Source organism: Homalodisca vitripennis, chromosome 1 (genome assembly GCF_021130785.1).
Source record: "Homalodisca vitripennis isolate AUS2020 chromosome 1, UT_GWSS_2.1, whole genome shotgun sequence".
NCBI lineage: Eukaryota > Metazoa > Arthropoda > Insecta > Hemiptera > Cicadellidae > Homalodisca > Homalodisca vitripennis.
The window spans coordinates 150,921,088-150,939,882 of record NC_060207.1 but is presented as its reverse complement, the minus strand read 5'-3'; the positions used below and the strand labels follow the sequence as shown (position 1 = coordinate 150,939,882).

General features: G+C 31.8%; 1 protein-coding gene across 1 annotated transcript in view; it reads left to right on the top strand.

Moving 5' to 3' along the window:
* LOC124373942 (hemicentin-2-like) overlaps positions 1-18,265 on the top strand; it is a 508,219-nt gene extending 489,954 nt beyond the window's left edge. The window contains 14 exon segments of the mRNA XM_046832254.1: positions 3,143-3,275; positions 4,463-4,671; positions 6,661-6,771; positions 7,785-7,988; positions 9,545-9,705; positions 10,463-10,604; positions 12,052-12,182; positions 12,265-12,303; positions 12,305-12,425; positions 13,060-13,353; positions 14,557-14,859; positions 16,734-16,988; positions 17,079-17,245; positions 17,975-18,265. Of these exon segments, the coding sequence (XP_046688210.1) occupies positions 3,143-3,275; positions 4,463-4,671; positions 6,661-6,771; positions 7,785-7,988; positions 9,545-9,705; positions 10,463-10,604; positions 12,052-12,182; positions 12,265-12,303; positions 12,305-12,425; positions 13,060-13,353; positions 14,557-14,859; positions 16,734-16,988; positions 17,079-17,245; positions 17,975-18,202 (2,498 nt within the window). The 3' untranslated portion in view covers positions 18,203-18,265.
* Positions 18,266-18,795: the final 530 nt, after the last annotated feature.

Genomic DNA, 18,795 nt, shown 5'->3' with positions numbered 1-18,795 from the left:
AGAGTCTGTACTCAATATTCAACCAGTATTTTCGATATTGAGTATTAATGTAATATAACATTCTCTACAACATAAACAAAACTTATATTTTACAGTAGTAATTTTTATACAAATTTCGTGGAATGTAGACATATATTTTATATATGCCTACAAAATTCATATAGGGCTATCATATAAGTTTACCTTCTATGTTAAACCTGCTTAATGAAGGCTCTGCACAGCGACGTTAAAAAGTTATGATTGTAATTGTTTTGATGCATTTTAAACGGAATCACCTCAGTTTTTTATACACATTGGCTGAGATTAGCGAAACCTGTGGGTCTAAAAAATTGCATTTATGTCTGTTTATCTATATTCCTTGTATGTCCACACGATATCTCGGAAATAACTGACCTATGGACTTGTACATTATGCATTGTACATTATGCTTCATTTCTAAATGAGGAAAAGTGGGTTTGTTGATTATAAAGCATTGGGATTGGGCTGAACAGTAGTGCATATTCTAACATTTATCTTAATGGTAACTATGATCGCAACTATAAATAGCAGATTTAATACATTTTTAAATAAATTGAGTGGACCCATAATAAATACTTCATACGTGCGACACATGTAGTCTAACTATACCAACTCATGCAACATCATTTTATAGTGATTAAGTGTGTAGACTTTTATTATTTTAAAATCGGTACTTACCGAATTTAATAAAGAATATTTGAATATATCATGTGGGAAGGTATGTCGAAAAATATTTCATATATAGCTTATGAAACTTCACTTCTACAACATTGAGTTCTATGATGTGTCATTTTTATGTATGTCAACTTCTTTTTTTGTATGACTCTGTCTATCTATTCGTCCGCAAAACATCGAGAAAAAGAAATGATCTATATATTTTAAATATAGATCTGCATACAACCTTAGCAAATCCTGTTATGACACATGGTGTGCATACCTTGTAATAACGATACAAGCCACATAAACCTAATAAGTAATTATGATCAATGTATTTAACAAATTATCTTAAATTATCTTATTTTTCACTCCTCTGGGAATCAAGTTCTGTCTCTATAACATGAATAATCGAAGTTTGTATTAAACAGGTCCTATAAGTTGTTCCAAAAGCGAATGATGGAAAATTTAGTATTATCACTTTTTTATGTTTTTCAACAGATTAACAAGTGCTGAAATTGTAGACAACATTCTTTAAATTGTGCCTCCAAATAATTCCTAAGTAAGAAATCATGATCAAAACAGTCATGTGTTTAAATATTGATGGGTCAAAGGAGGATTTTCATAAAGTTTTGCCTCCCTACTTCAAAGGATGGAGATACGAAAGGACTTACTGTACAATATGTTTACTAGGCTTAAAATATTAAATTTATAAACAATAATCAGGCACGGATATTAAAACTGTGCGAGAAACGAGATTGTTTCTTTAAAAAGAGTTAAAGAATGGGCATACTAGTATAGGCATGTCATAATATGAAAATGGTTAATTTCTGTCATGCTAGAAGACATTCAACTTTTCATGCCAACACTCTTCAACATGATGCCTGTAATGTTTGGATAAGTTTAATTCCAACTCGGTTAAGACCTGAAGTAGAGCAGTCTCCTGAATTTCCTATACGAGCGTTTTTCAAATGACATTGTGCTACCTCCATGACAGTTGGAAGTATCTGTACTTTCAGACAGATGCGAGATATGATCCATTTTAAAAGTTTGTACCACCGAGATAATATTTCCCTCATTGAAGGTACTATATGCTCTATTATTTTTCTGTTTGATCATTAACTAACAGCAATAACGTGTTCTTACAATTACACGATTTACTGAGTGATGCACCTCTCATGTTGTTGTTTTAGACTATATTATTGTATCACAATGAAAATCGAGAAAGTTTGACGAAAACACTTATGTTCTTTGGTTTTGGTACATATAAAATAATAAACAATCACCCTATATAATTTCAAACACATTAATTCCATATATACTAAAATTAAACTGATTTAATGCGATATATCAAACAATTAATAAAAAAGAATTTATGGAAAGTTGACATTTTCAATTACCCATGGTCAACCATGTGTGTAATGATGCAAATTACCCGTACTGATTGAATTAAATAGTGCCCTTTATGGTTCTATTCTGTGCTATCTTGGGTTGGGTACTAGCTTTACTATTGTAATTCGTCCATTCAGCTCACTACGAGTCATCTAGTGTATTTATACAATTTTATTCAACATGATATTGTACCTACTGACTAACTTAAATGAACATAATAACTCCAAGTTCACAAGTTTTAACGAGAAAAGTGATGTTTAAACGTTAATAATGGTTAGAAGTTTCATAAAATATTCAGGAATCTTTCGCTTGTAGGGTTATTAAAACCTCTAAGGAATTCCCTGCGAAACTCAAAGAGTTAATACAGTCATTATTTTCTTTTCTCTGAGGCCTAATTTACAGATACTACTTATAATGTACTGCAAACATTCTCAGGCAAAGATTGTAATTTTATCAAACATACATAATCATGACTATGGCTCAATGGTTGCTGAAATCATTATGCTTAGTTATTTAATTATTTCATGAAATTTTATCCTAATATAATTAACCATCAATAAAAATATATCAGTATTACTTATTAAATATAATTAAAATGATAACAATTATAATATATTGAGATACAAATTTTTCTAAACTAAGGGGGCAGAAGAAACGTTGAAAAACTGACTTTGCCACATATAACATTGCATATGTTGGGTATATTTGTGGATGATAGTTGTTTTTGTCCAAATTTCCAATGGTTCTTACTTGATTTTACTATGGTTCATTACTTGCTGTTATTTACTTCAAAATTTGGCAGCAAAAGAAAGCAAAAGAAAACAATATTAGTCAAAATAAATATTGACATAGTAATTAATATTGTGTTAATTCAAAGTATATTCTTCTACCTACCGGATTTTAAACTGATTACCATATTTAAGTACAAGCTACAATTTTGTATGTAAATTCTTCCGCTCCTGTTTTTCTATAATTCCCTAGAAATGATGATTTGGAATGCACGTAAACCAGGGAGGATGTGACGTATCAGAATAAAGTTGCTGAAGAATGTCACTAATGTTGTTTCCGTATGTTTCAGTTCCCATTTCGGATGTGGAAGGAGTTCTGATGAAGAAAGTGTTGCTACCATGCGATATATCCACCAAAGGGGAAAACGACGCAGTCTACATGGTTCTATGGTTCAAAGAGTCTGGCGGTGAACCGATATACAGGTAAAGTACATCTGAACCTTCTGTTAATTTACATATGACTATGTATAATTATCCTTACAGCCCGTTATTTAACCAAGTGATATTAACGATCAGCTGATTTGTTCCTCTCTGTATGAAATGCTTCTTAAACTCTCCTGGTGGATTTTTTTTAGGAAAATATGCTTCTTTCTTAAGTACTATTAAAAGAACTTATTTAGTCTTAAACCATTTTAAAAGTCAGCAAACGATGGTTTAGCAAATTACAGTTGTTAGGGAAGTAATACAGCGTGCTTACGAGTAATGATCAATTGGATTAAATCATAACAAAATGCATTACTCATTGCGTTGGAAGTATTTATTTTTGTGGAAGTTCATGTAAACGTAATAATAATTACTGAGTGAGAGATTCAGAATGTCACAATATAGTTAAGTAAAAATTTTAAGCATTACTGAAAATAGATAATTGTTATATACCTCAGAACAATCCTCAATGAATAATATAATAGAACCTGATGTATAGGTGCAGTTGGATAATAAAATAATATATTTGTCCGTACACTGTTCCGTTTCAAGCAGTAGTATTTGTGGACATCTATTTCTATTTCATATGAAACTGGGATTTAACAAGTAAAAGCCGCCTAACTGTAATTATTCTATAAGTCTATACTAGCAACTGATTCGTACACATTTAATTATACATTATTTAATGTCATTTAAATATGCAAAGCTCCAATAATGGTTGATTTGAAATTTTGTAGCTAAATTTGAATATTTTTAAACACTGCAAGGATTCGCTTTAACATATTAACTGTTTACTATATTTTTATAAACAGGACTGATCTAAAAACCATTAACGAACTACTATATTCTGTTTATAATTATTTTACAAGATAAGTTCATATGGATAACCAGATTAATTGTAACAACACGCATCTGTTTTAACGTATTCACTTTTGTGTTGGCATATACTAAAAGCAAAACTGTATTTCTCTTACATTTGACGCATTTTTTTGTGTGTATTGAATTCTATAAAACCAGAGAATATATTTATTGTACGTAAGGTTTTAATTTACTCGTAGTTGACTGTGATTAGTTCAACGATAGTTTACTACATAATTTCTAGGCAACATAATTAGATACGTTTAATTCAAAACATGTTAAAACTCAAAACTACTTATTCCAGCATGTGCATTTTTTTAATGTTGCAGTTTTGACGTGAGGGGTCGTAGTTTTGGCCAAGCGAAACTATGGTCTTCAGAAAATGCGTTTGGAAAACGTGCATATTTCCGGACAGCTACGAAGCCAGCTCAGTTGTTGGTTGACGAGCTTCACTTGGAAGACGAGGGACTTTACAGATGTAGAGTTGACTTTCGTAACTCACCTACCAGAAATTCCAAGATCAATCTCACTGTTATTGGTAGGTGTATGCATTTTTAACATTATTGCTATTGTAATTACATGTCAATCTTAAAATGTAAAATAAAATGTTATGATTTATTGATTCTTTATCATAATGAAATTTGGGTGTATTTTGTCTATTTTTCAGTGGCGTAATAGAAGGACATTGTTATAAATACTACGTGGAATAAAAGCCAAAATCCTCTAAACTTTATTTTAATTAATACAAATTATAAAAGATGAGTAAAAATTTAGTACAAAGAAACATAAAAAAACTTATTACAGAAATACATTTTTATTAAATATATTACTTATTTACAATTTATTATAAAAAAAGAAAACGTACCCTGTTATGTTATGTACTGAAAACATACATATTACATTTTTACTATTATTCGAAAGTTTACCAAATTCAAATAACATACAATTATATGATAATTACAACAAAGTGATAACTTTCGCTTTGATTGTTCCATCTTACACTGCTTTTGTTCTATTCCTATCACATGGATGTAAAAAAAGATTTTGTATTTATACTGGGATTATCTGGTAAGTGTGTTTTAAAACTATAAAAATAAGGAGTCGACTTCTTTAAATATACTTTATAAATATCTGTAGGTGCTGAGACAATAGAGGTGCAAATATCCTGTTTGTCAATTCAAATCCAAACTAACCTTGTGTCCGAACGTTACGCAATGTTTTACTACTTCCCCACTGTTCAATATTAATGAGACTGTGATGGCAAGTTAAGAGGCCAACAAAAAGATTTTTTGGTCTGCTTAATTAAGTCAAGAACTCTTTATTCGAGGAACCAACTATCCAGAGTTACCCAAAAGTTGGTTTACCTCTCAGAGAAATCATAAAATTGGCTTTGCTTGAGGTGCACAATAATACTTAGTACGAAAATGTAAACTTCCTTTGGCAACAACACGGTCTCCTCCACAACACGTATTAATTGTAAGGAGATATCTTAGTAACGTACTCTACAAGAGGTCGAAGACGGGATACAATTTATTGATTGGCCCTCAAGTTCATGTAGATAATACAGTTGTACTTTGCAGTTCGGGGAACTATAGAACATGATTTTTCTCAAGAGCCCTAAGGCACTGTTGATTATTTAGGAGCAGCAATCAATAACAAGTTTGTTACACAATAATTAAATTCAAACAATTAATTTAAATGTTAATAGTAATAGATGTATTGAATTAGATGGGAATTTTTTTAGTTGTTTTAGGCCTACAACTTTTGGACATTTAAGATTTACTATACAAGTTATAATGATGAACTAACTATAAAAGTGTTTCATGTTGCTACACCCGTCAAACTATTTTTTGGCTACCTTGTTCAACTTATATTGGGTGATTTTTTTGTTTGGGTAATTTCCAAAAGGTATTTGACACTAAAGAAACTGAAGTGTATAGTTTGTCGTATTTAAATGTGGTTGACTACTCACAGAAGATAATGAGACTTCCATAAATTATGAAACGAAAATTTGGCCATAATTCATTCATTACACAGAAAATGTGTGGATAGATTCTTCCTAAGTTTGTCAGAATTAGACTAATTGTGTAATATATTTTTAGTGAATATAAATCTCTTTAACCCTTATTTTGTAATAATTTCTGGTGAGTGTGTGCTGTGTTACGTTCTGTTTTGCTGACTGTAATATGATGCAGGGTCTTAGACGATTGACTGTTATTTATTTAAATAATAAACAATTAGTTTACTATCAACATAAGTAAAGTATAAGAGTGACAAATAATTGGCTCCTCTGTGTAAAAGACACAAATTATTGTTGGTGTAGGATATTTGAATTTATACTTGTAAAACATTTTATTTTTTTCCCAATATTTACAAAAACTAATATCAAATTTGATTTAAATACGTTATTTAGCAGTAAAAATTATATATACCAGTTTATGCAACGATACAAAATGAATTTTCAAACATTAATATTGATAATATTATATTATTATTATAATATAAATTATTAATAATTGTGTTACAGTACCACCAGATCATCCAACGATATTCGACAAGGAAAGAAGAGACAGAACAAAAACAAAGATCCCCTGGAATGAAGGCAGCGACGTGGTTCTAAGCTGTGAAGTGCCCGGAGGTAACATTCACATCATTATATTTATTTTACACAGATAATTCTCTGGTAAAAGCTGTCTTCACTGTGAATGTTCAATTCAACAGTGTTCTTTTACAGTGGAAGAATATTATTTAGATTATGCGTAATAATTGTACAACTGTACAATTTTAGTATCGTAACTGTACTGTGGATCAGTTCCTTCATTCGATTCCATGTTAAAGATGCTGTAATTATATATTTCTACACGTAAATAAACACTGCATTTAACATTTATGTTATTAAATGCGTCAATAGAAGTAAAGAAACGTGAAACGGTTTATGTTGCTCTTATTTATTTATATAATTTCTTATACATTAACGAAAAACATTTAGTATATTTAAAAAATGCAGCACAAAAGCAATTTTTTTTAAACAAAATATTTGTCTAATAAATATGTACTGAATATAGCATGGGAACTCACTATATTTATGTTATGGGTTTTAAAAACTTTAATACAGATAAATGTAGCTTCGAATAGTTCTAACATGTTAGTTAGGTAATATAATATCTATCAAGACAGATTGGTAACAAAAGGTACAGCTTTACCTACTATCAATTGAGTATAATTTACGGTACGTTACTGAAATTTAAACTATAACATTAATTAGTATTTTTGTCTATAGCTCCACACTGACTTTGTAATAACGAGAAATCATATTAATAAGCATATAGATTACTCACATTCAAATATTACTAAATGCTTATTGAACCTGTATATCCAAATAACACACAGGTGCGATCATGAAAATCGTATGTTTACTTTTCAAATTATATTCAGAAAAAATAGATCTCCTTGAAAAAATATATTTCTAATTGATTATTGTAGCTTATAACTTTTTTTAATCTTGTTTTTGTTTCATCTTGGTACTCATAAAAATCACAAAATTGTTACTACAAAAAACCAAATGTCAAAAAATTTAATTTTTGCAGTTTTAAGGGAGTAAAGAGAATGGAAAAAGAAACACCAAGATTAACAAAAAAACTTCTGTTTAAGGTCGTCCGAGGCCGAAGGTCATCTGGTTCATGGAGAACACCGTATACGATGAGTCGTTCGAGTACGTAGGTGAAAATTTGACTGTGAACAGGATGCGGTTACCCGCGGTTGGAAGACAACATCTAGAGAAGCGGCTGGTCTGTCAGGCTTCCAACACCCAACTCATGACACCGCAGTTCAAAGTTGTCGTCCTTGACATCAACCGTAAGTTAGAGTGTTAATGTGTGTGTGTATATATATATATATATATATATATATATATATATATATATATTTGAGATTTTATACTAACTTTAGAAAAGTTATTAGTGAACTCATACAAAGTAAAACGCGAAATTCTTTACGAGAGAGGAAAAATATTGCTAGAACAAATTTTTATAATTTTTAGCACACTTTCGAAGCAAAACGTTCTTTATTGTGTCTGTACGTGTATTTTAACATTCACATTTAATTTATATTGATAAATTATCATTTTTCGTATGTATCTTAGTGAATACAAATATATTTTGAGAAAAATGCATCTGTTTTGATGCTTAACAAATTATTACATTTTATATACTATGATTAACCCGCGGCTACGCAAGCTATTTCATAGGCTTTCAAAATGTATTAGGACTTTTCTGTCGAGTGAATTGTATTTTAGATGCCAATGTTAATTTTGCCCTGTTGGCACGTTAAAAAAATATGATCAAGAAATTTTGCCTCCCCGATATATATATATATATATATATATATATATATATATATATATATATATATATATAATGTATTTAACACATTTAAATATTAGACTCGTACACAGGTCTAAGAAGCTTAAAAGAGTTAGACAGCAGCCTTATCTTTGATATCTGGATTACAGTACTGACCAATCGTACTTAATATTTGTTAAAGTGTACAGTTAAAGTGTATTTTTACTAAAGATTTTCGTTGTTTTTCTTATCTTGGAATTTTCTTACTCTCTGCTCCTGTGGTTTCGGACAAAGTAGAAATAAGAAGTGTTGTTACTATCAAGCTGTAAGTCGCTACTTTCGAGACTAAACGTGTGCACCAATTAAATATAGTGGTTAAACAAATTAGACGTATACTTTTACTCTCGTAATACATAGTTTTAACAGAACAGTTAATTAATAATATTTGTTGCTGTGCAACTTTAGAGATTAAGATGAAATTATACACACATTCAGAGGTCAGTGGTGTGTAGCTCGGAGCCATTTTCTAAATCAAATTATGCTTAGATATACGATAATAAAATATTAATCAAGTTCTCTTAGAAAAATTTATGTAAAAGTTCTGTAAAGTCTGTCTAGTAGTTTTTATGTAATGGTATATGGGTAACACATACACAAACATACAGACAGACATTATTAGATGTTATAGTATGTTATGTTATACTATTTTATAGTATAGATGATAGTTTTTAAAGTCGTATTTGATAATACGGGAGATGTTTGAAAAGTTTATTATTATAATATACGTATTCTACAGAGTTTTTTTATATTGAATATTCGTCATCTTAAGTTTAAAACAATTCTAAATTTGTTTAAAATTGTCCAAAAACTGTACAGAACAAAGCGAATATTAACAAAGATTTTTAAGAAATGTGCATAAAATGAATATAATGAAACGTTGCATAATTAAAAAGATGCAATATAACTATGGTGCTTTATATGATATCGTAAACAAATGTATACATTGTTAAATATACAGTTTTTCACAAAGTAACTGTCGTTACAAGCTGAAATCTTTTTTATATGTTTCAGTGAAGCCAGTGGATGTGACAATATTAAACAAGGAGAAGCAGATATCAGCTGATAAGAAGTACGAGGTTGAATGTAAAGCCACTGGCTCTCGACCTGAGGCAACGATCACGTGGTACAAGGGTAGCCGCCAGGTTCACAAGATTGCTAAGACAGTTAATCGGGCAAGTTTATTTCCAGTTCATTTTGTCATCTAAAAGTTTAGTATTTATTATACCTTTAGGTATTAAAAAGCCTTTATTACATACACTTTTAATTGTACGTCATTGTGTGTAAACTTGAATGTGTGTCAGTAATGACTTCATTATGGATAAAGACAGACCACTCCGGACATTAACGAATAACAACAATCTCAAGGGCTATCTTATTCATTTATATCTAGTAGAAGATTCCAAGGTGTGATGATTGCATATAAGTTTAATGACCGATTGACCTCGAAATAGTTTCAGGCATTTCAGCATCTATATATTTTTCAAATAGTATAATACTCAGATAACATTGGATACCAATATACATTAGAAATTATATCCAGTATATATAAATTAAAATTTTATTACATCACTTCATAAGTTTTTGAAAAGATTCAATCTAAAAATTTAAGTTTTTACGATTTTGCTTGTTTTCATCAAACCAAACATCACGTGAACTAAGTTCTTTTTTGCATTTATCATCTCTACAAGATCCGATATATTTTTATGTTTCTATATGGTGGAAGCTCATTGGGAACAGTCATAGCTCAGTTTTGAAAAGGTATAGAAAGAAATTAATATTGAATGCTTAAAATAACATTATACAATTAACGTAAACGTAACAATTCACGGTTTAAAAGTTCTAGAAATTATGTGTGTAACACGTTAGGCTACATCAGCAATATATTAACGCAATGCCAGATTGTTTAATGTTCCTCCTATTTCTGTTCAGCACTCTGACGACGAACACCAGATCAGCATGCTGTCTTTTATACCCTTGATAGACGATGATGGCAAGTATCTCACCTGTCGTGCTGAGAACACCGCCATCGCTGACGCTGCCATCGAGGACAAGTGGAGGCTCAATGTGCACTGTAAGTGTTGACAAATCAGCACAGTCGGTTTATGGAAAATAAGACGTATAATGTTGAATGAATTAGTATAAATCTCGATATCTCCTCTCTAAATTAAAAACATTTATTATTTCCTTGTTTGAGAATCCGTAACGAGATCTCACATAAACGAATGTTTATCAGTTACAAAACGTATTTGAACTATTATAATTTTATAACTGAATCAGAATATATTTTCACAAAGTCTTTGAGCAATACTAAAATTTAAAGTCCTGTTTAGCTTATTTGTACAACTAACCATATATTAAAAACGTCTTAGATACAAATAATGTTTGTTGCTATGTTTTGGTTACATCACAGACAGTTTTATTCTTGTCCTAACACTTATAAGATTGTCTCAATGTCGTGGTATGTGCGTAGAATAATTTGTCCACGCCCATATTAACGTTCATATTGTCAATGAATTCGATTGTTTTGGTAATTGAATATGATTCTATTGATAAGTTCCATTCTAATACTGAATAATACTGTGAGATCATGAGAAAGAGAGTAACTATCCCATATAAATTACATATATTCCATACTAACTGAGGTACATGATAGAAATATTTTATTAACCGCTTACAACACCAGAAAACATGAGTACTTGAGACAGAGTCTTGCTGAAGGTAACAAAAGTTATGCGGTGCATACTAAATATAAAACTAAGCTCACTTGGTAGATACTGGATATACATTTAAATATATGTAATTCTGTAAACACCAACATGTACCTAGTCGACCTGAAAAATCGAACCCGACAGAAAAAAAATTAATGTTTAAGGTTAGTTGCTCGTTTTAATTTGCTCTCCTCTCAATATTTTTATGAACATGCATTTTGGAGGTTTTAAAATCAATTATACAAATTTCAATATATCAATATAAATTTAATTAGTGATTATTTTATGTTTAACTCTTTAGCAGTAGAACTTTATGAAATGTAATTTTAAATTAAGGATTATTATTGTAATGTCACTTTAATATTTCTAATATACAAAAATATTTCTTAACCTGTATAAGACCACGGAGCTATTACAACAATAGGTTAGAGTAACTGCTTATTTCCTTCAGATTCTTTGTATATGTGATTTAATGTGTGACTGTGTGTCTACCAGGAGTGTATATTTAGAGATATATAGGAAAGAGTATTCTACTGTATACCATGCATTGGATAAATGTACTAGAGATCTGTATTAGAAATTACCGTTAATTAGTTGCTGGGGAACATCCAATTCCATATAAGGAACCCACATGTGTTTATTGAATGTAGACTACTGTCAAATATATTTTACATTGAATTGTATTTAGAATACACACCTTATGCAACTAAAAGCAATGTACTTATGAGAGAATATGTTTATATGAGAGCATTACACTATTTATGATAAAATTAATTAGTAGTCATTATATTACTTTGTGACATTTTACAGATATGCCCGTTGTGACTCTCAAAATGGGGTCCAGTCTGAATCCTGATGACATCAAGGAGGGGGATGATGTCTACTTTGAGTGCAATATCCGTGCCAATCCTAAAGCCTACAAGCTTGCTTGGTTCCATAACGTAAGTATATGAAATAATAACAAATATATGAATGAAAGGTAGTACTATAAATAGAGGAGTTTTATTATCCTTTCAATTGCAGGGCCAAGAACTACACCATAACGTGACCAGTGGGGTGATATTTGAGTGATCACAGTCTCGTGTTACAAGGGGTGACTAGGCAGACTGCTGGGGACTTTACCTGCCTTGCTGCTAACACAGAGGGCAAGGGGACTAGTAACCCTGTGGCGCTGAAAGTCATGTGTAAGTTATTGAGTACAATTAATCATAAGTAAGTTACATTGTCTTTGATGTGTAAATATAAATAATAACATCTAAGACGTGTAAGTGTGCATGCTATATTACATGAATGATATGGTTTATTGTATAGTTTATTAAAAATTTTTTTATTTATGTATTTATTTTTTCCCCGTTATAAGCTATACGTTTACTTTTTTTGGACTCCCTCGAATGTACAAAGGGTTTTTGTAGCAATTCATAATATACCTTGAAAATTTAAAAATGACAAAGCTTCTTTTGGACTCATCCAGCACTTTGATGGGTTTATTAAATATAACTGTTACTACATTGACCAAATCTACCATTTATGTTTATTGGAACAGTACATCTAAGGCCAGATATTTCAGCATTTCAAAGCTTTAAAGATAAATGTTACTGTTGACTGTTTTACCCCAAACACCTGAAATTGTATATTATTTAGTTACTAGTATATAAACTTTGTCTACTATGGAAATATATATATATACGATTGATTAGGTGTTAAAGGTGAGGGCATGATGTTACTTGCAAGACCCAGACGTAATAAATTACTTGTTGCTATAATATACTGAACACTAAACATTTAATTATTGTAATAGTGTAACCGTATATTGTACAGTTGTGCCAACCTGCAAGGAGGAGAGGGAGGAACTCTACGGCGCCCTGAAGCACGAGACTGTTCACCTTAAATGTGAAGTGGACGCAAATCCTCCAGTCGTAACGTTTCAGTGGACGTTCAATAACTCTGGAGAGCAGACGGACGTGCCATCCTCTCGGTACACTAGTCAGGGGACCGTAAGTCGCCTCAACTACACTCCTGTCAGCGACATGGACTACGGCACCCTGAGCTGCTGGGGTGCCAACAGTGTAGGACAGATGAGGGCGCCATGCGTCTACCAGGTGGTGGCGGCTGGTAAGTCTTATGTAAATTTTAAATTACATGTAAAAAGCTTATAACGGAATTGTAAATCATTTATTTGTAATGTAAAAGTTTTCAACGTTTTATAATAAAAGTAAATTAGTATGATATTGTTATTGCATATTTTTATATTCACTAATATTTGTTTATAAAGGCCACAATATAATTGTTTCAAAATTGAAACCAATATTCTAAAATTATAAAAAGGTAAAATATAATCGATCTGGAAAATTTAATAGCTAAATCACAATATTTAATCAATCAATCATAAATAATCAATAATCAATATCCATCTTAAATATGCCACCATTGCTATCTCAAACGAAACTAAATATACACAAAAGATAAAATAGGAGACTTAATTTACTTTTTAGACCAAATTACAAAATATAAATGTTTAATTTCATAACTGTGTCCCCATTTTCCAATATGGTTATGTACCAACCTGCACATTCTTGTAATCTTTTACATGAAATCGCATTCTTAACCTATTTAAGTTTGTTTTGTTATATATTTTTCTATGCAGTGTTTTAAGTCAATCACTATATCGATCAACTATAGCCTACTAAAGTTTTTTTCTCAGGTTTGCCTCATATCAACACCACTGTAAGTGATTTCATTAGGTCGTGTCCAAGATCATTGAATAGACATTAATGTAATTAATATACCACAACTATATTGTAAAGAAAGGAAATACTCATGTCATTGATATAAAAACAATCACAGCCTACATGAAAATATGTACTATGTCATGTTAATGTCTTGTCGGCTATATGTAAAGTAGACTAAGGTATATTACCGATTTTTTTACTCAAAAACAACAAGGAACACGTAATAAAAACGCCTTGTTGTTTTATTATTTTTTAAATTATTTTCACAATGATTCTTACAAATAACAAAACATAGATTTTCTTAAAGAAATTTAATAGATTAACGCACTTAAACAAACAGGCTAAGAAGAAAATTACAACGAAAAAATGTTAATACATTATTTGTGTTAAGAGTCTTCCAAATACTAAAGTGATATAGTTAGAACATCTGAATATTGTGTAAATCACCGGCTCCAATAATAAGCACTCCAATGATTTAATAAACACTCGGATGTCATATTGACTTGGTTGAAATTGGTTTTCCTTCAAAGCACCAATAGTTGCTACGCTTTGGAGTAAATTATATAATAATGATAATATTCTGCAGGCCGCCCCTTTCCCCTGCTGAACTGCACTGTGACTAACCACACAAGCGACTCACTGCACGTCGAGTGTCTCGAGAGTTTCGATGGTGGGCTGCCGCAGATGTTTCTCATGGAACTACTGGAACTGCCGGAGAGGACCCCTCGCTTCAACGTTACTGTGACGAGAGCTCCACCTATTTTTGAGATCTATGGTATAGAGTCGGGCGCCAGCTACCAGGTCAACTTGTACGCACTCAACGCCAAAGGTCGCAGCGACCCTGTAACCCTGGAAACTGTCACTTTCAAAGGTGTTGCCAAGTATATTGGTTAGTATTTGATGTAACAGTTTGCTCTCAATACGTACCTTAATAATGCTATTGTTGTAAGAATTTTTTTTCAAAGTCCAGACTGTAACAAGCCTAACAGAGTGTAGATTTGAATAAGTGTAGTCTATATTACACGCTTTTGTTCTTATGAAAGCCTCTATAGAAAAATTTACATAGTGCCTATAAATAAAGTACAATGACAGGAAAATGTGGCCGTATTTAATGTGGGTACAATTACTATGTCACTTTTTTCGTTCCGCTCTGCATGTACGCATAAAATATGGCTAAACAAATATTTCTTCTGATATAATTATGTTTATGAAAAAACATTTTATAATCCTATATTTAATAAAAAATTCAGACATTTTTCCCACCAGCCAAAATGTTAGGGCATACGAGTATTTCGTTTAGTAATCAAAAGAATATTGGTGTAAACTTTCAGTGCAACGGAACCATCTGGATTCCGAAAAACTGTTTGTATCTAAGAGTAAAGTGAATCACATCAGGAGCAAACTAAGGAATATCACGACCTAAAGTTCCACCTTGCTGCAAGACTTGCAACTATTTTATCTCTTACTCATTAAATGTCCCTAGTCTTAAGCCCGCTTGTGTCTGTATCTATACGACCTCAGACAGCTAGTGATCTCTACCTGTAAGAAACATTTTCGGTGATATATGCATATAGTTCTACCTAACCAGTAGAACCCTACATTCTCTCACATCCAGTTTATAGTAATTTCCAGCCTTCATGGTCTTCAGGGCCTCTTAGCCTCTAGGTCTAAGCCTCTTGAAGCTCTCAACTAATAGGGAGCACTCTAATTTGCAGCTTGTGAAAGCTACAATCTTTAGTATATGTATGCTTGGTTTCTAAAAGTTAGGTTCTGATCTTTATACGCTCCTGGATCTGAAAGTTTACATTTAAAAATTCTAACTTCTGGTTGTTCTTTTTTTGACCTGCTGGAGTTTAGAATCGCCCTATGTCTGAGTTATAGGGTGTTGTATAGAAAAAATGTTCAGTGAATTATAATGCTACGAAATCGTGGAAACAGCTATGAAGTTTCTGTTTTTAAACGAAAATACATTCAATTATTGTAAGATTTATTAGTCTAAACAATCAATATTAAACTGGAATTATCGTTTTGATAATGTGTATGTTAGAGTTACTTCATGTCTTACATAATTAAGGCATAAATGCATTTTAAATCCAAGTGTAGGCCATTAAAGAAATAAAATAAAAATTCTGAAAGTCATCCACAATTTACATCGTTCAACTTTCTGAAGTTTAAATCTGAAATGATTAGGAGGCTTAATTAAATCGCTAACTGTACATTCCTGAGATCAATTTCTGGTGTTAAAACTGTGTTTTGGTCCAAGATCGGAACATGGGTACACGTTACAAAACTAGAGGTACTGAACACTTTGTAATCCAACTACATGTTAACATAGCACTGGTGAATGAATGTACCCAAACGCTCTGCGGGCGCAATAATTTAATACAATTAATACAATAATAGTTAATACAATTAATGTGTTAATACAATTTAGTATGAGATTAGCGAATAAGTAACTACTAGGTTAAACATTTTATACACATTTACTTCTGAACGAATCTGAACGCCTTTGATTTTTAATTAGCTCAATTCTGGATTATATAGTTGATTGTATATCCGTGTGATCGTGACTTGTATAACGAGTGATTGAATAAAAGCGGTTAGACGAAGATTATTTTATTAGCATTTGAAATTAAAATAGGATGTACAACAGTCAAACTGCAATAAATCACTATTGCTATTACTATGATCATTTTTTGAGAATGGCTGTGCCTTTAAAAATGTTACGTGACTGCTAATGAACACGTTCCTGACTGCCCTCAGGCCCTGTGACAACTGTGACGATCACTCCTGTGCTGACATGCCTGCTGGCTACTGCTGGGGCGTTGCTGCTGGTCACTCTGTGTGTGGCTGCCGCGCTCTACCGCCGAAGACAGGCGCGCCGCCGCCCAACCGTCAAACTGGAGTCACTGGACATGGACGACACCCTGAGCCACGGCGCTGTTCTCATTACCGCCAACAACACTGCTCCCTCCCCCGCTGACGAGACTGATCCTGACATCATTCCTAACAAATATGGTGCATATTTATATTTTACAAGACACATTTTTATATATATTTCGACGTATTTCTCGATGGAAGGTTTTTACTTCGTGACGTATTTTTCAGAGAGGAGGCCTCTGAAGGGATTCATGAAAATTTACAAGACGCCTCCGCAGCGGCGGAGAAAAAAGGACGGGAGTGAGGAAGGAGATTTCGTCTCAGAGACTGACGATGTCGAGACTACGCTTAACCACCTTCATGCAGCCAAAGAAAACATAGCTAATAACACCCATGTAAGCAACCAAAAGTAAACATTTAAAAGTTTATATTTAAGTATTTAAATTATATGTTTATTTTTAAGGCCAATACATTGATGGAAAATGTCATTTAGTTCACTTTATAAAATTAGTATTTATAAAACGAGTGATTTGGTTGACTATCTAACCTTCAGTTTATACAAATGCTCAACATTACAAAGATCTATAATAACTTTATACCACCGTATTATATAGACTGGTGGCGTATGCGTAATGTTTTATTCACTGTTGAAATGTTTTAAATATATACAGCAACTTTTACAGTTCATTAAAGTATACCTCTATATTTATAAACTTTTCTAAAAAGATTCTTATCGTTGTAAATTACCATAGCCATATAATATACAGTATTCAATTGTTGATTGTGTCACTGTCACTATTTATGTAAGGCTACAAACCAAATCTTTACATATGGTTGTGTTATAATAAACCCTATATGCAAACAAATTTGATATCAATCTGTTTTTTGTATGCTTAGCACTAGCTCAGCCTAACCACATGTGAAGCTGGATAAGTTAAATTTGTGTCTGCCCGTTTCCCTTTCTCACTATCCGCATGATATCTCAAGAATGGACTGTATTATAAACTTGATATATATTACCTGAAGCTTTATATAGACTTAAATATTCTTTAACTTTTGTTGTTAAATGAATATTTGTTTCCTCATTTATCTCGTATATTATAAGTTGGATATTTGGTTTACAGATTGTCAATAACTGCAGTACGCTGAGGGCACACAAGGGGGTGACAGCATCCAGTCCAGTGGGAAGCGTACCAGTGTTGACCCGCCCCAACCATGTCCATCCCCCCACCACTCTGGGTCCCGCCCTTAACCACGCCCACCCTCCAACCACTCTGGGCCCCAACCATAACCACAAACTGGGTCCCGAAGTCGTTACGGCCTCGCACAGAATCCAAGAAAGCTGTATATAAATGTAGCTCTTTTATATTTGTAAATATCTTAAATATGTTTCAAATAAAACTGTCGAATTATTATTATAACTTATATTATTATTATTATCCCGAGTAAGCCTTAGTATGCTAAACATCTTAAACCAGTAAATACACTTTGGAGTGTAGATTTGGTCATGTAGATACTAATAATTTAGTGTAAAACATGTACAACCACAAATTTACACGTAGCCTATAAAGACAGAAGAGGTTTCTCAAGATAGAAATGTTTCGTGTAATAGATTCACCCAGAACATTTTCATTTTCATTTTCATTTATTGAGTCAACGGTAAACCATTTCATACATATCAAGTAACAGATGGCATGCCAGACATTAACAAATCCAAATAAGTACCTATATATCGCCAACACTTAATTGTAGATAATAGAAAACAATGTTATAAAATATCCAAAGTTTAACATAATATACATATAAATATTAACACCTACATCAAAATAAGTATAAAAATCGATTAATTATAAATAATATGAAAAATATTAAATAACAGCTGAAGTTTAATTTACCACCTATTAATAAATAACTAAAAATACCACCTAATAAAATAATCATTAAT